This window comes from Labrus mixtus, chromosome 14, assembly GCF_963584025.1.
Source record: "Labrus mixtus chromosome 14, fLabMix1.1, whole genome shotgun sequence".
NCBI classification, from domain to species: domain Eukaryota; kingdom Metazoa; phylum Chordata; class Actinopteri; order Labriformes; family Labridae; genus Labrus; species Labrus mixtus.
In genome coordinates this window covers 6319844-6344579 of record NC_083625.1, presented here as the reverse complement: position 1 = coordinate 6344579, position 24736 = coordinate 6319844, and the positions used below count along the sequence as shown (strand labels likewise).

Genomic DNA, 24736 nt, shown 5'->3' with positions numbered 1-24736 from the left:
TTATTTTATTTTGCCATGTTTGACTGTGCAAGGTGGCAACATGATGTCCTTTTAAATAACCATTGAGGGCCAAAAAAGGGTCACTGGCTCACTAACAACAAATATGCAACAACAAAAAAAGGAAAGTAACAAACTGTGTAGTCTTTCTGCCACCTCAGCCAACCTTTTTAGAGTGCCCAAAAGCACAACAAAAAAAGATATGTTTTCCTTCTGGTGCTGTGAATAAAGACTATCAAACCAGCAGAGATAACCGTTTTCAGAACAACCCACCTATCCTCTTTTGGTTTTCATAGAAAAACCCACTGTGCTTATTTAGAATAAATACACGCTAGTATTTTGTGTAGTTGTGAATTTAATACAAATGCTCCTATTTCCATTAACAGTCCAGCTTTGGTTGCCCTCTATTGTCAAGCCACTTGTATTTATGGTACCAAAAACACTAAAGCTACTCCATAAAATGTCACTTAAATATAGGTGTTCCATTGTATCCAGTATCCAACATGTAACTACATTTCAACAGGAGCTTTTAAAGTAGCAATATTAAGGACCAAGCCCAGTTGGAAGCTGTTAGAATTTACTTATACTTATCTCTAGATACTGCCATCTAGTGGTGCATTTGCGTACAAAAAAACAGTTGTCATTTCTCCACAAACACAACTTCTTCTGTTCTCATGAACACACACGAGTAAGGAAGTGTTGCCAACATGTTATCATGCCAATCATGATTGTGTTTAAGGAAAAGTGAACAAAATGTGGAAATGAGGCACTTTCAAAAAGCCATGCTCCCTTTTTCCACACTTTGCCCAACAATAGACGGCACGGTGGTTTAGAGCAGAAGGAATCCCAGGGATACATTGTTGAACTTCCCTTGCAGGGGGGAACAAGGTTCAAGGTCTGATCATGCTCTTAAATTAAACCTGATCTGTGGTCCCACATGCTTTTCACTGTTTATTCTTTATTTTCACAACCTTCCCGGGAAATAAAATCATAAATCATGATCACAGGTGTTTGTGTGAGCTTTGTTACAAAAATATTTTTGTCCACTAATTTTCTTTGAGTGTTAAGATCAATGCACATTATGTTATTGTTTTCTAAAGCCATAAAAACATTTTTTAATGACACCATATATTATAAAACACATTTCTCTCAGTTTATAGTCCCGAACAATATTCAACCATAAAGCTGAAAATCAACCCTGGAACTAATTTGGATTTACAGACACTGTTAATCAAAATGTCTTAGTGAAATATTAAAGGTTATTATTTTGCTTATTTTGCTGTGGACAAACCATCAGCTGTAGATGTGAATATCTGGCAGGAAAAAAACAAACAGTGAAAGATACAACTTTTCTGCTTTGTATTGTTTTTATACTTTGTACAACATCTTCTGTAGATCTTTGCCTGCGATCTAAAGATTTAACAGTATCCTATTTATTTTAAACAAAAGAGGCTTTATAGCATTTCCCACTGCGACACAGACATGATTCTAGTCAAAACAAACTGTTCTCCTGGAAGAGTCAAGAAATCCAGTCCAGGCTTATTCTGCATCCTTTTAAGTTGTACGGGAAAAGATGATGACTGTCCCGAAGCCTCACTCACTTGCAGGAGTCTTGCTTTTAATCTGTCCACATTCAAAAGCTACTGAAAACTAGTGAATTGTCTTGAGCTTAGCGAAGGTACACATCAGCCTCTTTAAGGACTTCCTCTTTCTGGTGGAAGTAGTCTCTGAACCAGGAAATGTGTTCCCTCTTCTGTTGGACTGTCAGGTAAGGGTTTCTGGACAGACCGGCCACCACGAGCTCCATGAAGTGACGCACCGGTCCCTGACTGGGGAAACCCTCCTCCAAGTGTCGGTCTAAATAGATATGCTCATGGAACGAGACGCCGGCTTCCTCCTCGAGGCCTAGTGTAGAGCAAGAACAGGTGGTCAGTGTGGTCCCTAAGAGGTCGTCCTCTCTGTGTACTCAACTTGAATAACTCACCAGCTTCGTTGTTGATCGGGTACTGCCACAGCTTCCCCTCTTTGCTCCACTGGATCATTTCCTCAAGCCCGTTGCGGGGTAATTGGCTTGTTGACAGAGATAACTGATTAGCAAAGTCCATGTCCCAGAGAGTTGGCCGTGCTGAAAAATATGACGACAAGCAGCTTCATGAAGTGGAATCAAAAGATTTTGGAAATTTTACCCTGAACTTATTCATTAGCAACAGGGACCAACTTCACATCATTAATCAATTAACAATGCTCTATTCTTGTTGCCATGGGTTTTGTGAAGGCAGCACATTTCATTCAATTGAGCTAGAGTGGCTAGATGCTGGAGCACAAATGTCACTAATCACTTGAACACTGGTGACATGAACATGGTGAAGAGAAGAAGTGGATCTTCTGCTGTGTGGAAAACACTTTGGATAACAAACCTTAACAGCATTTCTAAGGCACGACAAAACGCTAGACACATTACAACGTTGACTCCATGAAAAAAAGCTGGGGGACATAATGAAGAAACATGTAAATAATGTCTTACCGACTGTTGTCTCAACTGAATCTGCAGCAGTGGCTGGAGAGAAGACATTCAGTCTTTTCCCTGAGAACACGGGCCTCCTTCAGAGAAACATTGGAAGCACACATTTAACACGCGGCCCGACTCAAGACAATATCTGAACGAAGATGAGATGAAAGTATTTACCATCTCCGGACACCATCCAGTTCAGCAGTGATCCCTCTTTCTAGCGTGTATCCTTTGCCGTCGTCATCAAACCAGATCTGATTAGCCGGCTTATCGCTCTGCCGGTTGTAACGCTTTCCTACCTTCATGTCGGCAATAATCACCCTGGGAGAATATCGTTGAGACAATATGTATGCCATGAGAATTGGCCCCTTCATTCCCACTGGATTATCTCATTTGGAATACTAATTCTATTTAAATTCATATCGTCGACACTTACCCGAGGCTGTTCGTGTCGCCTTTCTTCTGAGCCTCAGTGACAGAGTCGTTCTTCCTGAGCTGTCGGAGCAGCTCAGACTCGGCTTGGCTGCTGTTTGGGAGAGTGGAGGCGGCAGCAGAGGCAGCTGCGACCAGTGTAGAATCCAGTGCCTCGCTAATAAATAAAATAAAAAAATCACGGCGCAAAGAGGCAGGAATCAGTGAGAGAAGGTGATTACATCCCGTGATTAGTGGTAATATCAAGAAACAAATGGCAAAAAGATGATTTAACAACAACCACTAGGGGGCATTAAAGACAATATCTAGCAAATACTGAAGGAAACATGAACTTAAATCAGAGAGGGGAACTTAAAAAACAGCGCCCTCTCACCTCTGTGCCGCGGCCTCCCCTGTCGCCTGCTGAAACATACTGATTGTGCTCTCCATAGCTGCTGGGTTTGGCTTGGGGATGGATTCAGGCCTCGGAGTCATTGTTTTTTTGCTTTTAAGCTTCCTCTTATTAGTTACTTCAACTTTCATAGCTCCGAGAAGGTCAAGGAGACTCTGTTTCCCGCTCGTAGCTTCAGGGCTCTTCACTTGTTTTGGTGGTTCCACAACCTCTTCAACTTTGACATCAGCCTGCTGCTGCTCGACGTCTACAGTCTTCAACACCACTGGCTCCTCATTCTGTTCCTCTTTCTTGACGTGTGTGATTTCACCTTCAGCTTTCTGTGTGAGCAAAGTTGCCGTTTCTATTGGGACAACGTCTTCCACAACGTTTGTTTTCTCATCCTGATGGGAGGGGGCGTCGTCAGTCTTTAACACCACTGGCTCATCGTTTTGTTCCTCTTGCTTGACGAGTGTGATTTCACCTTCAGCTTTCTGTGTGAGCAAAGTTGCCGTTTCTGTTGGGACAACCTCTCCCACTACATTTGTTTTCTCTTCCTGATGAGCGGGGGTAACGTCATCTTTCTTCTCACAGTGCCTGAAAGAACTCGTGCTGAGGGCCTTGACTCCACCTCCATTTGCAACCCTGCATCACGAGGAAACAGAGACAATCATTACATGAGTTTGAGTGGCATGACAATAGTTGGATAGGTGGATTTTCAAAACCACTAAAAAAAACATTACATTCAAGATTCAAGATCTTTATTGACAATAGTCAAGTCAAGTCAAATAAAGTTGACTTGACTTGACTTGACTATTGTCACTCGGGTTATACGACTACAATCGAGTGAAATTCTTGTCAAGGAGACACAACACATTATAGAATATAAAAACAGAACAAAATCACATTAAGATTATAAAAATATCAATTTAAATGTATATTTATGTTCTGACCACGGTGACATAGCAGGAGCGATCCACATTTTGGCACTTTTAAAAATGTAGTAACTCACTGAAGAAACAGACACTGACTGCATTGTCTGGCACTTGAAACAAAACTTCACACATCAACAGTAGTCAAAAGATCTGAGATGATTTTGGTGCACCTGAAAGAGAAATGTCAATCCCAATACTACGGTGGCTGGGAAGTGCAAAGCAAAATTACAAAGCCTTAAACACTTTTTACAAAATGTGAGAGAAATTTACATTTTGAAAAACATTTTATGAAACAAAATTACAAAACCAAAAACACTTACAAAGGACAAAACAAATTTACAAGATGTGAAACACTTTTACAATCGCTGAGTCAAATTTACAAGAGGCAGAACACTTTTACCAGTCCCCCAAACAAATTTACAAACGACAGAATCTTGACGGAAAGGGAATGTGCCGCGACAAAACAAAACAAACAAAATGACCCCCTCACTCCGGGTCACTTCTGACATTTGGTACATTCCCATTTTGTCAAGATTCTGTCGTTTGTAAATTTGTTTTGTTGATTGTAAAAGTGTTTCACATCTTGTAAATTTGTTTTATAAGACGTAAAAAGGTTTTTCAAAATGTAAATTTGTCTCACATTTGTAATTTTGCTTTGCACTAATCAGCCACCGTACAATACTGTGCAGAATCAGCTCGCAGATAGCAACTCCTAAAAACAATTTTTAAAAAATTAAAGAAACACGTAATTCTTATGCTGGTCCAAATGCAAATAATAATAACACATGATACGATTTTATTAACTCTTCCTTAAAATGAATCCCTAAACAACCAGTTAGTAACGTTACGCCTCCAAGTCACTGTAATGTAATGTCACCTGTTCGTGTTATCACAGCTTAAGACTCACCTGAAAGCTGAAGCTGCAGCCTTCTCACATTTTGATATCGACACACACGATTCATATACAGTAACTGGATGATTAAACGCTAAGTTTAGAGTCCGTAATAAAAATCTATGCATGATTTCTTCTGGAAATGTCCTTCCACGCTCCTGACATTTGTGTCTTTTGCAACAGCTTAAGGTCGCCCCCGTGGACTAGAGCATCCCAAAGGTTCCGGGCTGCGGTATAGTGTAATTCTGTAAAGCGTAAAGAGACAGAAGAAAATGTGTATTTTATTGGATAGTCATGTAAAATATTTTTGTTTATTTTAATTATTTGAAAAGTTATAATACATTTCCTTTTTCGATTTTTACATTTCGGTACTCTTAAAAAAGTTCCCAGTCCAAGTCTCGCGATATCTTAACCGGAACGTGACTCAAAATGGCGATGGAATACAAGCGCTAATTCACTCAGCGGAGGTTCCCAGCTGCAAAAACCATGATTTAGTTAGTTATTTACACCTAGAGATGGCTATTCATCGAAAAGAATCGGCTTTGCGAAACAATTACTGTTGCAAATTTCGATATTGAACGATTTTACTCGCACAAGTTCCTGCTCAAACTCAGAAAGGAGAGGACAACTTCAAACAGGTAAAACGTCAACGGAAGCTAAGTTATTAGCATCCGAGCTAACATCCAGCAAAATGTAGCTTCCTTTAAGTTTATTTATTTTTTTTAAATATGCGCACATGCAAAGTTCCTTACGCTTCTTTTTTTTGCTTTGAAAGTGACACTTTAATATACATATGTTAATGCTTGTGTGTTTTTTGGGAGCCGGTTAGTTGTTATTCCGTCAAAGTGATAAACCCGCTTTCTTAAGAGCGCAGTGTTTGTGTACACACAAATAATAAGAATATGTGTTTTAAACTGTCCAATGTTGGGTTTTGTTTAATGCTGCATGTTGTTCGTGATCTGAGAGTTTTACATTATCCATTTCAAACTTGTAAACATCAAATTCAGTGAGGTATCTCTGTGCATATGGTCTCATCTTTGCATACTCTTCATCTTTGTTACACCTGCAGAACCTCTTGTCAAGGTGCACAGGATGATTTACCGCACTTTTCAAAAACTTACTGGCATTTTAAAATACAGTCACCCATACTGTACGTCTGTGATTGATCTGCACTGCACTTTAACTTATGTCAATACTGTCCATTTACAACTCTGTTTTTGCACATTTACATTCAATCTTTCATATTTAATCTTCCTATTTAAGACTAGTAATGTTTAGATAAATCCTGTATATATTCACATTCTTAGTTTTGATATTTTTAGTGCTTATTTACTTTGTATTTAATATTATATTATGTTCAGATTTGCTAACATTGTGTTTTTTTACTCATATTGTGTGTTTGATAACCTGCTGCTGTAACGCCACAATTTCCCAGTTTGGGATCATTAAAGTAATTATTTTATATTCTATCTGCTGCTTAGCTTGAGCTTTAGGTCTGCAGTTCTTTCCCTGTGACATTCACACTTTCATATACCTGCATGAGGAAGATGAAGAGGAATTAATGTCAGACTCAGGACAAGTTGCTGTTACTGTCAGGCTCCTCAGAGGGCATATTGTGTTTTTTTCTTCTTCTAATATTTGTGTCAGATTGTGTAAGAGTAAATGTTGGCTCAATTAGACCAAATAATTTTCTTGCACATTGCGTGTTGGAGTTATCTAACAATCTGGCCCCCTGGACCTCTCTCCAGATATGTTCAAAAGCAGGGTAACAAGAAGCACTGTGAATGGAAACTGTAGCATATACAACATCGTAGATCTACGTTTGGTCAATCAGCCTTTTCCATCAAAGGCTGTAAACTCTGGAACACATTAAACACCTGAAATAAAATTAATCTTGGACTTAAAATCTTTTACAAAACAGGTGAAATGCTCAAAGCAAGCCAGAGCTGTACCCACTTTTAATTAATATCTTCAAACTTTATTTTAAACTGGTTTCTAACATTTGTATTGTTGTAGATGTATTTTAATGTATCCTCGTATCGTGTTTTGGGGTTTTATGTAACTAAATATTATACATTTTAATCTGTTTGTTTACACAAAGGCCCAACTGGGGACACGAGTTGGAAATTAGCAATAGCTATAAACTCTTTATACAGCACATCAGTTTCATGCTTTGTATTGAAATTATGTTAAATTGCATTGTCCCTATTAAATAAATAAATTCAAACAAATCTAAATGACCTCTGATAAGCACCAGTTTGCCCCCTGCAGATAGAGGTATGACAGCTTGTTGAAAATGTTTTAAAATAATGAGCTGCAGTAAAGAACATGCTTTCTTATATTTATATTGGATGAGTGACTAAATCCATGCTACAAATGTGTCTTATTATGTCATGCTGTACCCAGTTTACCCTTTCTTTGTCATGTAACCTTAACTGTTTTCAACTTGTATTTTCACTAAATTCCTTCGAGCAAAGGGTGTTGCAAATTGGCACCCGCTATAAGCACTTTGACACTTGCATCGGAGGGCTGTTTTCAGTTCATCTATGTATATTGTATCTGTCCCTATCGCGTAAACCATAAATAATAATAATTTACTATTCTCTTGCAAGGCTGTCCTTCGCATTTAAGAGTTTGTGATTGTGGCTTTCAGCATAATTGAGTTTGTTTTACTGTCTGTGAGCCATCCAATTTGATAGAACTTATGACTATCCTACAGAGAAAATAGTGCTGCATAGTGAATGAATATGTGTCTCATTTAAAAACTGAATGTATGTAGAACAGTGATATTCATAGATCTTTATGCTTTGTCAGCCATGGCAGAGGAACGTCGGCAGAAGCAGTGCACGGTCATCTTGCCCACAGAGTCCATGAAGGCCGTGGCAGAGTCTGTGGGAGTGGGGCAGCTACAGGAGGAAAGCTGCGCAGCCCTAAGTGAAGAAGTTAGCTACAGGATAAAAGAAATTGCACAGGTAAAACACAGCCCAATGTCGCAGATATATAAACTGTTTTTTGTGTCTTGAATATTTAAAACATTCTTTAATGCCTTGATTTATTCCAAATAAAATGAATTAACTTTTTTACATTTCTTTATTCCTTTGTCTTTTCTCTCTTATATGTAGGATGCTCTCAAATTCATGCATCATGGAAAGAGACGCAAATTAACCACCAGTGACATTGATAATGCATTAAAACTGAAAAATGTGGAGGTAAGTGAGAGACTGCATACTCTAAGACTGTATCGTTTACAGCTTGATATAATCATCTTATGGACGTCAGTTGAAGGAGAGCATAACATTAGTCTTGTTCTCTGTTTCCCCCCCTCCCCTCTTTTAGCCACTGTACGGGTTCCAGTCGCAAGAGTTTATACCTTTTCGCTTTGCAAGTGGTGGCGGAAGAGAGCTTCATTTCTACGAGGAAAAGGAAGTCGACCTCAGCGACATTATCAACACACCGCTCCCTAGAGTTCCACTAGATGTGTCTCTTAAAGGTACCCAGAGAATCCATATTAGACGTAATGTGATTGTTAAACTCAAGAATTTAGTGTGTTGTTTTCTGGACTGTATGTTTTAGAGCTTATTAATAATGTTTTTCTGTTAATCCACAGCCCACTGGTTAAGTATTGAGGGGGTGCAGCCGTCTATTCCAGAAAATCCTCCACCTGGTGAGTCTCGTTTAAATCTATCTTCTCTTTATACACCATGAATATTGAGGAAATACTCATGTTTTCATATACCCTGCCTTGCAGCACCAAAAGAGCAACAAAAGGTTGAATCTACAGAGCCACTCAAAGTGGTCAAACCGGGTCAGGAGGAGGACGGTGCGATTCAAGGCAAGGGTCAGGGGGCAACATCTGCTGATGGCAAAGGTCAGTATTTTGTGTTATGTCAAAATTGAAGCTTTTCTTTATGTTCTTCTCCCGCCCCAATTCCTTTACTTTCGTCTCCCCTTCCTTAATTTAAGGATCATGTTTATACCCTTAACCCTATGTTTATTTTGTCTTCTCTTTCAGGAAAGGATAAGGGTCTAATACGGTTGAAGCCACGCAGCACTCATGAGCTGTCTGTAGAACAGCAGCTCTACTACAAGGAAATCACAGAAGCATGTGTTGGCTCCTGTGAAGCTAAGAGAGCTGTAAGTCCTGCCTGTCTACCTGTATATACATGCTGTTAAAAACATAGCTCTCTTCTTTTGTCTTGACTCAGTTATATACCGCGACTGATTGATCAGATATAAATCGGACTGCTGCTCTAAAGGACTTAAGTTCTTTTATATAACGTGTCTGCACAGTGGTCACATTTAATGTAAATCTTAAATATTTGCATAGCTCTTTTTACTTTATGGGTTGTACTTTTCTATTTTTACACTTTTTTCTTTACTACGCAGAGAGATGCCACATACATTTTCATTGTACTTTGGTGTAGTGACAACAAAGCTGATTCTTGTTCTGATGCTGATAAACTACAGAAACTGATTATTCGTAACTCTCAAATGATGAAAAGTTGTTGTTTTTTTGTAACCATGTTCATCCTGTCTTTTTGGTTTTTTTAAAAAAATGTCTCCTCTTCTCACTCTAACAGGAAGCTCTGCAGAGTATTGCTACAGATCCTGGACTGTATCAGATGCTGCCAAGATTCAGCACATTCATATCTGAAGGAGTGAGCATCTTTTCCAAATTGTTGTATTTCTCTGAAACATAAATCACCTCTTACAAAAACAACAACAACAAAGCATTTATTTTCCTAAAGTACTGACTCTACGCTCTCTTCAAAGGTTCGCGTAAATGTGGTGCAGAACAACTTGGCTCTTCTGATTTATCTCATGCGGATGGTCAAAGCTCTTATGGACAACCCCACGCTCTATTTGGAGAAATATGTAAGTAAATGTTTATATTTTATTGGTGTAAGCTCTTAAAAAACATACTTACTAATACTTTTCCTTTATGTATTCCTAGCTGCATGAGCTCATTCCAGCTGTGGTGACGTGTATCGTGAGTAAGCAGCTGTGCTTGCGACCAGATGTTGACAACCACTGGGCTTTACGAGATTTTGCCGCTCGCCTCATGGCCCAAAGCTGTAAAACGTTCAGTACTACAACCAACAACATCCAGTCCCGTATTACCAAGACTTTCACCAAGGTAGGTTTTCTGCAGCACATTTGGGTTTGGGGGCGATCACGTGTAAAGATAAACGTTTTACCTCTGATTAAAACTCTTCAAACACTGAACCAGACTGACATGTTTCTTCAGAGCTGGTTGGATGATAAAACCCAGTGGACGACACGTTACGGCTGTATAGCTGGACTCGCTGAACTCGGATCAGATGTGAGTGTGATTTTTTTTTTTTTTTCCCCATGTGTCTTTATTGTTTTTTTGTTCCTTTCAATCCGTCATCAATCTCCTGATTTTGTCCCCTGCAGGTGATCAAGACGTTGATCCTTCCTCGGCTTTCTGTAGAGGGTACTCGCATCAAAGCCGTGATGGACGGACCAGTGGTGTCCAATATTGACAAGATTGGAGCTGACCATGTTCAAAGCCTCTTACTGGTAATACAATACATGTGGGGATAATGATAATTAAAAAGTCAATAATAATTAAATCAATTTAAGACATTATATATGAATAAAAATTCTATTTAGAGAGGTAGATAGAAGTTCAGATATAATAGTACATTATATGTCTGGAAATATTGCAAAGTCTCAGCAGGTGCAGAGTAGATTTGAGTTATTTGTCAAATTAAACAGTTGATGAATTTCTCATAAAGATGACTTCAGTAATTCTTAATTCCTATCAAGCCTAAATGTGTGTTTATGTAAAAAAAAAAAAACAACATGTTTTTATTTTGATAGAAACACTGTGCAGCTGTCATCGCCAAGATCCGACCTCAGCCTGACACGGTGGAGCAGTATCGGGCAGAATACGGTTACCTCGGACCCATGCTGTGCTCGCACGTAATGAAAGCCAGGACTCAAGCAGCACTGCAAGCTCAGCAGGTCAACAGGACCACGCTAACAATCACCCAGGTACACCAAACACTCAGTGAAAATGTGCTTTAGTATAAATGCCGTGAGAAACATGTTGTGTGAGTCGATGAACACACAGCTGTGGGATGATTAATGATGAGTTTTTTTTTTTCCTGCAGCCTCGCCCCACCCTCACTGTCTCGCAAACTGGGATAAGTGGGTCGACCGGGCCTCGCACTCCAAGCATCATTAAGGTGCCGAGCTCCCTCACCCTGATGTCCCCTCGACCAGGGACCCCATCACAGCCATCTCCCCCAGCCACAAAGTACATCGTCATGGCAACCAGTGCAGGAGCTTCCTCGACTCAGCAGGTGCTTTAATTTTTCAGTTTAACATCACAATGTTACTCTTCACGACCAATACAGGAAACCACCAGAGTGTATGTTAGTGAGCACAAGAAGAACTACAGAATAAAGACATGATAATAAAATGTTTAAATATATTTTAAGGATTGTATGAAAACTTGTGGAACTATAATTATTATAATAAACTATGGTATATACTTATTTTATTCACTTCCCCTTAAAGTACCACTTTCTCATATTCTTTTCTAATTTCCCTCTAGGTAATCACCCTCAGCTCTTCCCAGTCTGCCTCACCAGTCACCAGCACTGTTCCCAGTGCCACTTCCACCCTGCAGCCTCTGGTTAAACTGGAGTCTGGCGGTGGCCCTGGACTGACTGGTCAAAGACCGGTACAGAAGTACATAGTGGTGTCTCTGCCTTCGTCTGCCTCCTCCTCTTTGGAGTCTAAGAGCTCCATGCTGCCAACATCAATCTCCTCAACCCAACTAGAAGCAGGGATGAAGCTTGAAAGGTCCGAGTCTCCTGGAGCGAGCACACAGTCGCCACACTGAGACTTGTATAGGTAGTGGAACTTTTTTTTAACCATGCTGGTGCAGCTGAACACACAAGGAGGTCTGCTTGGGCTGAATTTAGAGGAATGAACCCTGGAGTGGTATGAAGGGGGATATTTGAACTTTTGAACGGATTAAAAAAAGCAAATGTTTCCAGACATTGTAAATATGTTAATGCCCAATGAAAACTGAGGTCCCTCTGTGAGATCTGTTATGTTTCAGCTTATATTCTAATGATTTCATGTTCTTTTTTACTCTAAAATAAATCAGATTTTGTATGAAACCGTTTATCTGGAGGATTGCTTTATTTTGAGCTGTCTGCCGTTAGCATCAAACGAAGATGTCTTAAACATGTTTTTCATGCTTTATTACAAGTGTACTCCCGTGTCTTCACTCATCACAAGTCACTTCAAACCCAATAGTCAATGGACTGTTCTTACTAAGTGTTTTTTTAGTCTTCAAAGCACTTTTTCCCAACATGTCACATTCACACACTGATTGCAGATGATGTTATGTAAAGTGCCCGTTAGTATAAATCCCAATCATAAACATTTGCACCTCCCTGCCAACGCCACCTGGAGAAAAATGGGGTTCAGTGTCTGACTCAACATGTAGACTGGGATCAAACCACCAACCATCCAGCTGACAGATGAACACCAACACTGAGCCACAGCTGCCCACACCAAGTAATTGTGTTGAATAAAAATCTTCTAGCCTACTGACTTCATGTCAGTTCACAGAACTGAAGTTGCATTGTATATAAATACCACTGCATTAAGAATAACAAACTGGCTTTTAGCAGAAAGGGTGCCGATAATGACTATTTTATTCTAAAATGAAAATGAATACCACAGTGAAAGCAAGCTGAAAATTTAAATGAAGTTTAATTGAACTCTTCGGTTATATCTGATTTGCAAATGATAGGGGTTAACTACAACTCTGACTGTTACATTATATCATTGCGGGGATTACACAGTAACTTCTTGTTTGATTTCCGAAATCAAAAGATATTTAATAAATGTATTTGCTATCGGGTTTACACGGCTGAAACGTATTAACAGAAAAACATTTCATTAGCGATAATTAAAATCAAATATTTTATTTTGAAGGCGAAATTGCAGCACCGGTGTTATGGGGATTTGTGCTGCCTTGTAAAAAAAAAATGCTTCCATGGCGCGAAACGTTTAGAGGAGCAAATCCACTCCGGTAATGCTCCCCGTAAGCACTTTCTATCAAACCTCAACTTAGTCAATTACATTTACATTGTCTGACAATGGGAAGCAATGAGTAACAAACCTTTATTTTGGATGTTAGGAGAAGGTTGCAGTGACGCTGCGCATGCGTAGAGCCCCTCGATAGCAACTCCGATAGGTAGCACTTTTCGCTAGAACAGCTGAACCTTTTCCTGTGTGTTTGCAGCGTTCAACGCGGTTACACTTTACTTTTATTTGACCACGCTTCAGTTCAGAAGAACACGACAGAGTTAAGAGTTACTTGCAGTATATGAGAAGCTGTTTCTGTCGTTGCAGCAGACATGAATTTTAAAATACGGGCTGCGACGAAAGAAGACTGCAAAGAAATATCAAGAATGATCTTGGTGAGTGACAGACCCGGGTTGTTGTAACTAAGCTTGCTCCTCTCTTAAAGCTGTTCTGAATCATGCAAGCTTTGCTTTAATGATTGTATTAACAAATAATAACTCCCTCTTTTTCGCAGGAGTTGGCAGTCTTTGAAAAAATGCCTGACCAGGTGAAGATATCTCATGAAGGTAAATCTGCTCTTATTTCCCTGACCTATGAACTGAGAGAAGTGCAAGTGTTAAAGCGACATAGATATCATTATTAGAATATTAAAATACTTCAAATCAGTTTGATTAAAAGTATTATGAGGTCAGATATTGAAAAGGATTCCTTAGCCATAAATGCAGCACGGACAACACGCTTAAATTATTATTTTTTTTAGCATTTTTAAGCCCAGATAAAACTTTAAATAGCACATTAAAGATGTCAGTGTTTTATTGGGAGTTTCCCAAGAAGCCATACCATTAATTAAATATGCAACTAAACTCGTTTGTCTAAATGGTTTGACGCCTTTATCACTAAATATTTACATCCGAATATATATTTATATTTAAAATAATCATTGAACATCATAGCAGTATATGATTGATTGGTCCTGGATTTGCATTTTTGTATCTGAAGCGTGCAAAGTGCAGTGTGACATCGGTTAAAGAATAAGCTTAGAAACACTTAGTAACTAGACATATTTAAAAATAGGTTAATAGAGAACTTCATCAAAAACTTGGTCATATGTGTGGGCAGGATTTTCTTGATTTTCTCCTGATACAAACCCTCTCTTTGAGGTGTATCATACATTGCTAAATAGTTATTTTTATTATTTATTTGTAAGTATTAACAAAGATAAAACAGTCAGACTGTACAAAGTCTGCTGTAGTATTTGCAATACTACTCCTGTACTTTTAAAGGTACATCCTGGTATTTTGACCACTAGCTGTGCTGTTGGGCAATATTTAAACTAGCAGGCTGGAATAGTCTGTGTGTTGTGCTATGTCCTAAGCACATGGATACGGGCACGTTTCTGCTAACTGAAGATAATGCGTCAAATCAACATGTGGAGGATACGTACCATGAGGGAAGCAATGCACCCAATAGAGAGGAAAAGAAGGAGACTGCAAGCAGATACGGATTTGGCACATTCAGGACATGACTATTAAAAGGTAGGAAAGGCAGGAAGTATATTCAACTTAAGGACTAGTTCACCTGAAACCTTCAGCATAAGAGCTTTTCATTTGTTTTTAAAATGGAGAGTAGATAGATTTTATCCACAGCTGGAGCAATGTTATTCCTTTACATGTTGGTTGCATGAAGGCATATTTTGTAGCGTCATCACCATGTGCTGGGGCGTTAAGTTGTAAATTAAAGTATGTACGAACACATGTGACTTTCAATGGAAAGATAAAAACAGTAAATTCTCTGTTTGTGCTTTACTCAAGAACTGGAGCGTGATGGTTTCTGCCAGAATCCCTTCTTTGAGTGTCTTGTTGCAGAAGTGCCTGAGGAGAATAAATCTAAAGAAGGTAAGGAGTTGATCGAGGTTTTCTCTGTTGTTGTAATGGTTGTCAGCCCGCCGTGAACTTGTCTGCATCATACCCAGAAAACAAAAGTCCTATATCTTTGCTGTTGAGAGATGCCAACTTATTCCACTGTATTTTGCATTCATTTCAATATTTCGGATCTTCTTTCTTTCCTCGTTTGACATTCATTTGACTCTTTCCCCCTAAGGATTCACAGTGGTCGGATACGCGCTTTACTTTTACACCTACAGTACTTGGAAGGGACGGTCAGTATATTTGGAGGACTTGTACGTGATGCCAGAATTCAGAGGTAACATTTGCCTTGAAGTTAGGTCAAGAAAGCATTGTGAAAAAATGTAATGGGGAGCTGCATAGTTGCATGGTTCATCATTTCATTAAACAAATCTTGATCTTAAAATTTAATTTCCTTACAGGAAATGGGATCGGCAAGGGTTTACTGAGCAAAGTGGCAGAGGTAAGAAGGTTTTTTTTCTTCTGGTCATTGACAGCATTATTATAGGAAAGTTTGGTTGTGTGATAAAATTGTGACTTTTTCTAAAGATCACTTCTTTGTGGATATCTGTTTGACATACACTTTCCTGTGTGATGATGATGCAGCATGATAAGCAGAAGAGGCTCTCTTTCTGTTCAGGTGGGGAAAAAGAAGCAGTGTGTGCGGCTGCAGTTGTCGGTGTTGGACTGGAATACTCCTGCTCGGGACTTCTACGCTGCTAAAGGAGCTCTGGATCTCACTGACAGTGAAGGCTGGCACTTCATACGATTTGATAACCAAAACCTGGACAATTTAGCAAATGAAGCACCAAAAGATTGAAATATGAAACAAGTGTGACTGGTAGATATGTTTTTTTTTATCTTTTGTAAGGCTCGGCCAAAATAAGCTTCACAGCCATGTCTATCATGGTTGCAGTTCAGTGCAGAGTTCAATTTTACAAGTCTGTTTGCAGACAGAATTTTCATTATAACCCCCCCCCCCCCAAAAAAAAAAATAAAAAAATAAAAAGATCAACATTTGCTTATTATCAGTCCAGCTCTGAGGTCCTTTTCAATTTTGAAGGATCTAGTGACACTGTATGAAGTGTTAAGTCCAGGTTTCCAGCAGCACAGTGATTTCTTTTAGTAAACCAAAGCCAGGATGTGATACCATGTCACTCCAGTAGGCGGCGTATTGAACCAACAGACTTTATGCTCGTATTTTTTGGACCCGTTCTTCCTGATGCTGAAAAACCGTCTACATGAGATGAAGTACGGTCAAGGCAACTTTTGATGGTTTGTATCGATGCATTTTCTTTAAATTTGTCCATTTGTTGACATCAAATCCTTTTTCACTTAATGCATAAAAAACATCCAGCCCTGTGTCTATATCTGTCTATATCTCTCATTAACATTCCCATCATTTAGTGCAGTCAGGTACTGGACATAATGTTTATTGAGTATAATAACAAACAAAAATCTACTGAAGCACATCACCCAGAAGAGACCATATAACAATTTACAATGAGTATACATGTGTCAAAAGACATTAAAAAGCACAAAACATAGAACAGCTTTTTTCTTTTTTCTTTTTTTTTTTACATTGTTTCAACAGAGACCATCAAGTTTTCTGCACCCAAAAGTCACAGAGTCAGAATATTCTCCTTGAGACAGAAACAACAGCACAATATTAAATACCTCTTGTTTATATGAAGTAAGCCAGTTTATATATATCAGGTTCTTTGCGGAAATTTCTAGGATAGATTTTTTAGCCTCTAACCTTTATGAACACTCAATGGTTATTTACACTACAGGTGTCAGGATTATTCTACATGTAGCATAGCCTCAAGGAGTGCCTTTACAAAAGGTATGCAACACACATCTTACTCAACCAAGGGCACATGACAATCACGACACTGTGTACTTTTGTTATGTACACTTTGGAACATAGACATAAGAACAATCGTAAAAGAGTTTAAGGTCATCTAAGCATTAGAGAATGTCGAGTGCAATGTAGTCCTATTCCTGGATAAAGTAAAATAAGTTAAAAGAAACATTTTGAAAGTTTGGATATAAAAAAGTTATAGAATTAGTCCTTTATCAAAATTCCCACCATATTCTACATATAATATGAGTATGTATATGCATATATCCATAGTATAACTCAGACTCATTCTGAGTTGTATTAAACTTAAAAATGTTGCAGTTTGTTTTGTTTAGCTATAAAGTAGACCATATCAAAAACTCACATGCATCACTAAAGTTTGAGAACGTATGAAACCAATATATCCCCAAATCAAGTTTACTGCTGTTAAAAAACTTTACAGTGATCATGGGCCTGTTTTACATCGTTAATGCTGCCCTCACATGATGCATTCAGAATACAATCATTGCTCATTTTCTCTCAATCTGTTCAATTGACTTCAACGCAGCAGGCTTTTCTTCTGACACAGTCGCCTCTCAGACATAAGCGTTTCTCCCATAATGGCTTGGGGCTGACTGAGATGCTGCCACGGCTGACAGCGCATGTCCTCTGGAAGTTGGTTGGTATTGGTATGGCCTAAAACAAAGAAATTGAAGTGCATACATTTAGAGAACATGCACCTCTACCATTGTACTCACTGAACTGCCATTTGGCGTTTTAGCAAAGGATACTCACACTTTTTCATTGTCAGATTTGAATCTGCACGAACACATCAGACAGGAACCTCCACAGAGGGCGAGTGTGGCTGAACACCAGCCAATGTACAAGCCCTCTCCAATCTCATACCTGTGATACAGTAACACACATGTTTCAATGTGTCATCTTTATAATAACAGCATGAGTTATTTCAGCTCATGACTGAGTGCTGATACAGAATACATTGACTTACTTTGTCCCTGGATAAAACTGGTCAAAGAACTGCTGTGTGATGTTGGCTGCATACCAGGACACAGCAATCATGGTGCAAATCCCTAGAACAGAAAAACATTGTGTACTTAAGACAAGTGTTTTCTCAACGGTCCCAATGTACACTGTTACTAGATAAGATCAAATGGACAGAGTCAGAAACTTTTCAGAGTTTGAACAGTGTGTGGAGAGTAAAGTAATGGAAATGTAGATCCAATTTCCACCAGTGATTTTCATGCAATATTATAGAATCATTTTGAAGTCAGACATGAAGCAAAGGCACCTGCCAACAACTGCATGAATCAGCTTCTTTGTGACCACTCTACACGCTCCTATTGTCATTTCATAATAGATGCTGCCACTATCCAAATAAAGTTTAATAGATAAAGCAGTAAAAGCCTTTTCAACAGAACTAAGTACTTTGGTAATCATTCACTGTTGTAAATAGTGTGAACCAATTCAAATAACTTAAGTAATGCCATGCTTTTGTGCGTCAGGAGAATTGTTAGAGTAATGGTAACCTTTTGAACTGGTGAACCATTTTCTGATCGCTTGTCTTCTTTACACAAAGACTGGGGCACCACGCATGATTTGCCTCCCTGAGTTTTGTTTTTAGATGAGGTTTGACTCTTTGTCTTAAATGAGTTTCACGTACTGTATGTCTCATTGAAAACAATGGAGAGAATATATTTAAAAAATGTCACATTTGTTGATCCTTTCCAAAGAGTTACACATAGGGACTTGGAAGTGACTTCTAGCCCAATATGTTCATGCATTTTTCACAACATTACCTTTAAATCCATCCCCAAGTCTTTACCTTGTAAAAGGAAGAACACTCCACCAATTGCAGCTATCCTCCCCTTCAGGATGTAGTTTTCTCCTCCTATTTTTGAGCATTGCATTCCTATGAGAGTTGCCACAAGACCAAACGTCCCAAACACAATGGCGGCGATCATGAGTGCCCGAGAGGCTTGAATGTAACCTGTGGGAAGACAAAAAGAAACAATACGTTTATCATTACATGTGGTCCTTAGACACGTACATATTTTATGCTAATACTACTCATATATTTACAATTATTACTGGTTTTGTAACTATAGATCTGTTTTATTCATTGTTGTTGTTTTGTCTTTATCCATCTATTTCTTACTGCATCTTTCTCTATCCCACCTTCCAAGCCCAACACAGTTCCGGCAGATTGCTGTTCGACAAAAGTCGGGTTCTGCTCAAGGTTACTTCCTGTTTAAAGGCAGTTTTTCCACGGTTACTTTGCTAATTGTTGCTTAGTGTTTTGCTCAGGGTGGATTCATGTTGAGTCTTTGTAAATATTATAACAGTACGGTCTAGACCATGATTAATGTCCCTTAGAACTGCATAGATGACTGTGGCTGAACAAACCTTTTCTGTCACTTGATGTTCTGATGTTTTATATGTTGTATTCTGGTCTGCCTGAGTCTGTGATCCATGTTTGTCTATCCCCTTGACACATAAATTAAAGTTCTGGATTTAAAATACAGCTTTAGCAGCAATACGAAATTGAAAATACTTTTTATTCAATCCATCCAAGCATTTGGATTCTCAAACAGAAACATTGTCATTTTTTTAATGTAGTTTCTTATCTTCGGTGAAAAATGTGTGCCTTAAAGGCTTTATATACGATTTTTTTGATCCAGCAGATGTCGCCTTTGAGCACCAGCATGAAACCAAAACAACTTGCGGTGCATTGTTGTGTTAGCATGCTAATGCTAGCGATCTTTATTATGCTCGTATCTTCACACTGCATGTAAATTTACCTGAAATGAGCGTGATCTAGAAACACAGTTAAGCAGTGAGTACAGTATGTTATTCTTCTTTTCTCTAGTCCCTCAATTAAACAACTTTTATACGTGAGGGGAGGAGTTAGCTGTCGTCCTGGCGATGTAAACAAACTGAAGATAGAACTCTGAAAACATCACAGACAGTGGGACTCGGGTGTTACACCCATTGTAGACAGTCATGACTCACAGAGTTATTTTCAGAGGATATACTTGATTTCTATTATATTTAAGTTTGAAAAATCGCATATAAAGCCTTTAAAGATATAAATCTGCTCCCTGCACCAATCTGTCCAACTATCTGATTTCGTCCTTCATGACTCATCTTTACAAAAGATTTTCCACAGGGCTTTAGACCAGGGCTGGGCATCCAGCTTTATTTTTATTTTTTTATTTTTTTATGACTTTGCAGACACAGTCTTATCATCTTGGTAAATGTTTACATTAATATATAACAAGTAATACGTAACCCCTTAGATGTATAAGTGGGTTAACAATGACCCGGGGAGGTTGTTTTTGTGCAATATCTTTGTAATTAAAAGTTGCTATCATATCATATTCCAAGTATTCCGAAAAAAAAAACATGTTTCTGATGTCATCTTAATAATTAGCCTATCTTTCATACATTTTACATGTTGTTTTTGTATTACTAGTCCAAGCTTCCATAAGTGGGTCAAAAAAGATCTGCATGCATTTCCTTTGGAATATCATGCTAACCCTTTGATTCTTATCAACTGTGGCTATCACAGGGACATATTTCTAAAAGTGCCACCCACCATCACCGGTCAGATACATATCAGGATTATCTCCATTTTTACCTCAGAAAGTCATCAAATTAATCTAATTCAATATTACAACATTTATGTGTGTGTATGTGTGTGTGTGTGTGTGTGTGTGTGTGTGTGTGTATCAACAAAAGTATTTGTAAACATGTATCAACAAACTAGCATCTATCATCTAACTAACTAAGCTATAGCTAATATAAGCTAATAATACTGTATGAAGTGTGTGTGTGTGTGTGTGTGTGCATGTCATACATTCATTGTGTAAATAAATATCTGTTATCCTTTATGGTTTATTCAAGAGTTAGCTAAATAAGCTAGCTAAGATAACTATATTTGTTGTGTGTGTGTGTGTGTGTGTGTGTGTGTGTGTGTGTGTGTGTGTGTGTGTGTCATTGTGCCTTTATTTATATATACAAAGGCCCTACTTGTGACAAGAGTTGGAAATAAGCACTAGCTATAAACTCGCTATGCAGCAGATCATCGTCAGGTTTTGTACTGAAAAAATGTTAAATTGCATCGTCCCTATTAAATAAAAATACTTTCAATTATTTAACATCAAAACGTTTGCTTGTCAGTCAAAGACATTCACCTTCCTTCTTTTGGTTTTTCCTCACACACAAAATACAAAATAATTCTTACATGAAATAACATGGTGTTGACCAAAATATGTTACTGAATACAACACAAGTGAATGTTATTAACCAGAATGACAAAAAATGCATATAAACACATTGATTCTAGTAGGGGTAATTTTTGACCCCCTTATGGGAGAGGGTCGGGTCCAATCACTTGTGTATTATAGGTTTAAGAAGAGAGTTTACGTAGTTGTTAGGGTGGAATAATAGGAATTGATTGTATTCTATTGTTCTTAGATTGCCTCAATACATTTTTTTTGTCCGGGTTTTTTTTATGGTTCTTGCTTGTCCTCTTTCGCCCTCTCATATCTTATATTACTCCTTTTGACTACTGATTATAGCAGCTACAGTAAGAGATACTGATAGCTTTTATTGCTACACCAAGGCGCCACCTACAAAAGCATACATCTATTTATCCAACAATTGGGGTTTGAATTTTGTTAAAATTCATAAATACATTTTATTTGAGATATTTTGGGCTTAGGTAGTACCCTTATTAAAAGGTATTGTATGGTTTTTTTTTAAATAAGTTTTTCAAGGAGAAAAGTTGTTCTTGTTTTCTAAATTACATTTTTTCAAGCTTGTTTCCTTGTGTGGGTTAAAACGCAATTGAGACTGATAAGATGTAGTAAACAACTAAATCTGTGTTGGCCACATACCATTAAGTGCGAGCAAAGATGGAAAATCCCTGCAGTTGTGAACCCCCGTCGAGTCAGTAGCACAGGACATCCATAGGTTTTCATAGATGGTCGATGTGGTGATAACGTTACCATCCACTGAGGAGACCTTCCAGTATCGATTTGGAAGAGCAACACCAACCATGAGCCAGGCCAGAAACCCCAAGAAGAAAGCCACAACTTCTACTATTGCATTCATATTTTCTTGTTTCTGACCAACCCCGTCAAGTTATCCAAAGAGAAAAAAACTTTCTAAAAAATTTGACAATCCGAGTTATCTATCTTCACAAACGTGTGGATTTGGTCGTCCTACAGCCTCAGTGTGCCAGAACAGTTCCTACCAACCCATGAGCTAAGATGCTGGCGAAAACTACAAATCAATGATTAATTCCAAATAGCCCACTCATGATTTCCCCTTTTATTCCCAACTCTATTGAACCTTTTCAAAGTCTCCAAATGTTTACCCAACTTAAGAGAAAACAGAGCAGCGAAGTCCAACGTCTATAGACTTAAGCCATTTGTCACCTTTTGACGTTTGCTTTGAACACTGTGTCAATAATATGAAAACATTATTAATGGTATTAGAGTCAGGTTTTGGCTCCTCACTTGACCCTGAGTCTGAAGGAAGATGGGAGGACTTTTTTGGTGTTGGGGGTTGAGGGCGCATGGTTGATCCTCTGAGGACCAGTTCTGTGGTCCCTCTGATAATCCTGTTTGCTTGTCTGACAAATGAGGCCTAAAACACTTGTCTTAATTGCATTTAACAAATATAATGTTCACTAATAGGCCTTTATCATCATGGTAATGAAATACCTTTTTGCAACTAATCCAAAATCATCTTACTCTATTCCAAAATGGTGCAAAACAGTTTGTACCATTTTAACTCAACGTTTACTTAATGAACGCCTCTGATTTGAATGGTTTTATGCTGGATTAATGCATGTTTTTAGCGAGAACATGACCCAACAAGAATGAAGCTCTCCTGGGAAAATCTTGACTTAACTGCTTACAAGATACCATGACCAAAATTAAGATAGTTTGTGTTGAAAATAACGAACAGTAAAGGTACCATGGAAAAATGAGTACCTGTCAAATACAATGATAATCTTAAACCCCTATAATGTTTGTGAAGTGTTTTATACATACAAGAGACTGTTTACTCTTAAAATAACTACCATTGATACAATTTAAAGCTGAATTTTTTTTCAATTTAATCTCTTAAACAGCCTCAAAAAAACAGAAGTTAGAAGTTCACAAACTGTACTATTGTATGGACCAGCTACAGCTTTTCTAGATTACAATACAGAAATGATAGGTAGATTTATTGCCTGGAAGGTTTTCACAAACTGGTTTTACCTCGGTCCACTGGTGAATAAAAGTAAAAAGAAATTTGAAGAATTGGTACAGGCATTGCTTTATGAATTGCATTAGGAATGTGTGGTTTGTATGCATTGTTTGTAGAAACTTTGTTTCTTGGAAAAGTGCATGCCTTAACCAGCCAAAGAATAATAATCTTCATTTTTGTTCAGATGTATTTTTCTGATTTCTTGATTTTTGTCTTTGGTGCTTTGTGATTCTGTATATGTAGTTTAAGAATAATAATAATAATTTAGTTGGAAAAACAGTACATACCTTAATCAACGAAAGCCCGATAGGCTTTCTACCTTTGACTTTGAAGATTAGAAAATGCATAGTCAGCCATTACATAAAGTTTAAGCCTTGTGAAAAAAACTATATGGATAATTCAGCTTGTAAAATATAGTTGCTATCAACCAAGCAATCTTGTTTATGAGCGGTATCGGTCCAATTTTAACTCTTTGTTTGAATCATAATTACAAACCAAGGGATAATTCTAGGACTTGGTAATGTGTGAGCTTATGATAATGAAAAAGGCTGTAAGTAAATTGTACTTTAACTTACCAGGGAGAGCAAAAAGGGATGGAAAGTCTCGACAGTTATAGATCCCTGTTGAATCACTTGCACAAGACATCCAGAGGTTCTCATAGATAGTGGAAGTGGTAATCACGCTGCCTTCTGTGGAAGATTCTTTCCAATACTGATCTTGCAGTGATACTAAAATCAATATCCAGCTTGAAAAACCTAGGAAAAGTGCTACAACTTCGATGATCACTTGCATCTTGAAAGTAGGTATCTAATAGAAACTAACAAAACAAATAGATATTCTAGATAGTCTGTGAGGAGCTCTGTTCGCAACTCCTATATATCTGATATACATTATGGGAGTGTGAGAGCTGACTCAGGACTTTTTTTTCTCGTCCACTCAAACCTGGACTAATTTGAACATTGATTTATTGGCTGTAGCTACATTATTAGTCCGCCTTAAATTAATGACATTTCACGTGCCTGGCATGTTACCATAGAAATGTATCTTATCTCCTTGCCCTTCCCCCCCTAAGCTGTAATATTTATTCTGTTTTGTCCGCATTGACCTCCCTACTTAAAGGGAAAGTTCACCTAAAATGAAACAGAAGTTCCTTTTGGTTAGACCTTTTGGTTGAGAATATAATCTTATTCACCCATAAAATAATATTAGTCAGTAAATAAATAAATATCTTTGGTTGTCCAAGTTGAGTTTTAAAATTTAACATATCATATAATGGAGAAAATCTTTGTTCAGGTATCCACAAAACTATATTTAGAATATGATTCAAGCCTGGGTATAGTAACATGCTGTCAGTAAAAGCTGTTTAAATAATGTGTCAGGTGTATAAATTTGAACAGTCAGTATTTGTGTACTCTGTAATCTCACTGAGTTTCGGTGAGGTCAATGCTTTACTATAGTCCTATGAATCAGTATGATTGATCTTATGACTAAGA

The 24736-nt window shown here is 38.0% G+C and overlaps 4 protein-coding genes across 5 annotated transcripts; 2 read left to right on the top strand and 2 right to left on the bottom strand.

Annotated features, from left to right (window-relative positions):
- Positions 1–1339: 1339 nt before the first annotated feature.
- Positions 1340–5343, bottom strand: mrps31 (mitochondrial ribosomal protein S31). Its single transcript, XM_061056529.1, has 7 exons — positions 5151–5343; positions 3312–3953; positions 2943–3095; positions 2684–2827; positions 2522–2598; positions 1982–2122; positions 1340–1902 (listed from the first exon to the last, which is right to left on the bottom strand). Exons 1-7 carry the CDS (start codon positions 5261–5263, stop codon positions 1667–1669), a joined length of 1506 nt encoding a protein of 501 aa, XP_060912512.1. The 5' UTR covers positions 5264–5343; the 3' UTR covers positions 1340–1666.
- Positions 5344–5548: 205 nt separating this feature from the next.
- Positions 5549–12295, top strand: taf6 (TAF6 RNA polymerase II, TATA box binding protein (TBP)-associated factor). Its single transcript, XM_061056526.1, has 15 exons — positions 5549–5773; positions 7950–8107; positions 8258–8344; positions 8472–8625; positions 8743–8799; positions 8884–9003; positions 9148–9269; positions 9716–9793; positions 9909–10010; positions 10090–10272; positions 10384–10458; positions 10554–10679; positions 10983–11156; positions 11276–11467; positions 11722–12295. The coding sequence occupies exons 2-15, from the start codon at positions 7952–7954 to the stop codon at positions 12010–12012; spliced, it is 1917 nt and encodes a 638-aa protein (XP_060912509.1). The 5' UTR covers positions 5549–5773; positions 7950–7951; the 3' UTR covers positions 12013–12295.
- A 1089-nt stretch (positions 12296–13384) lies between these two features.
- sat2b (spermidine/spermine N1-acetyltransferase family member 2b) lies at positions 13385–16127 on the top strand. Its single transcript, XM_061056525.1, has 6 exons — positions 13385–13609; positions 13729–13780; positions 15026–15109; positions 15315–15416; positions 15541–15581; positions 15759–16127. Exons 1-6 carry the CDS (start codon positions 13547–13549, stop codon positions 15936–15938), a joined length of 522 nt encoding a protein of 173 aa, XP_060912508.1. The 5' UTR covers positions 13385–13546; the 3' UTR covers positions 15939–16127.
- A 408-nt stretch (positions 16128–16535) lies between these two features.
- Positions 16536–24209, bottom strand: LOC132988886 (claudin-15-like). 2 transcript variants are annotated; one of them, XM_061056523.1, is made up of 5 exons: positions 23819–24209; positions 18805–18969; positions 17971–18052; positions 17757–17867; positions 16536–17657 (listed from the first exon to the last, which is right to left on the bottom strand). In XM_061056523.1, exons 1-5 carry the CDS (start codon positions 24033–24035, stop codon positions 17558–17560), a joined length of 675 nt encoding a protein of 224 aa, XP_060912506.1. In that variant the 5' UTR covers positions 24036–24209; the 3' UTR covers positions 16536–17557. The 2 variants fall into 2 exon arrangements, with proteins under 2 accessions (XP_060912506.1, XP_060912507.1); XM_061056524.1 differs by lacking the exon at positions 23819–24209 and adding an exon at positions 21881–22340.
- Between the last annotated feature and the right edge of the window lie 527 nt (positions 24210–24736).

Coding starts and splice junctions, on each gene's coding strand:
- mrps31 (XM_061056529.1), bottom strand. CDS start 5,263: ATGCATAGATTTTTATTACGGACTCTAAACTTAGCGTTTAATCATCCA. Junction 3,954..5,150: donor GCTGCAGCTTCAGCTTTCAG/GTGAGTCTTAAG, acceptor CTCGTGATGCAG/GGTTGCAAATGGAGGTGGAG. Junction 2,123..2,521: donor TTCAGTTGAGACAACAGTCG/GTAAGACATTAT, acceptor CATATTTTTCAG/CACGGCCAACTCTCTGGGAC.
- taf6 (XM_061056526.1), top strand. CDS start 7,952: ATGGCAGAGGAACGTCGGCAGAAGCAGTGCACGGTCATCTTGCCCACA. Junction 10,011..10,089: donor CGCTCTATTTGGAGAAATAT/GTAAGTAAATGT, acceptor ATGTATTCCTAG/CTGCATGAGCTCATTCCAGC. Junction 11,157..11,275: donor CCACGCTAACAATCACCCAG/GTACACCAAACA, acceptor TTTTTCCTGCAG/CCTCGCCCCACCCTCACTGT.
- sat2b (XM_061056525.1), top strand. CDS start 13,547: ATGAATTTTAAAATACGGGCTGCGACGAAAGAAGACTGCAAAGAAATA. Junction 15,417..15,540: donor CGTGATGCCAGAATTCAGAG/GTAACATTTGCC, acceptor ATTTCCTTACAG/GAAATGGGATCGGCAAGGGT. Junction 15,582..15,758: donor TACTGAGCAAAGTGGCAGAG/GTAAGAAGGTTT, acceptor CTTTCTGTTCAG/GTGGGGAAAAAGAAGCAGTG.
- LOC132988886 (XM_061056523.1), bottom strand. CDS start 24,035: ATGCAAGTGATCATCGAAGTTGTAGCACTTTTCCTAGGTTTTTCAAGC. Junction 18,053..18,804: donor AGTGTTCTTCCTTTTACAAG/GTAAAGACTTGG, acceptor TTTCTGTTCTAG/GGATTTGCACCATGATTGCT. Junction 17,658..17,756: donor AAATCTGACAATGAAAAAGT/GTGAGTATCCTT, acceptor TCTTTGTTTTAG/GCCATACCAATACCAACCAA.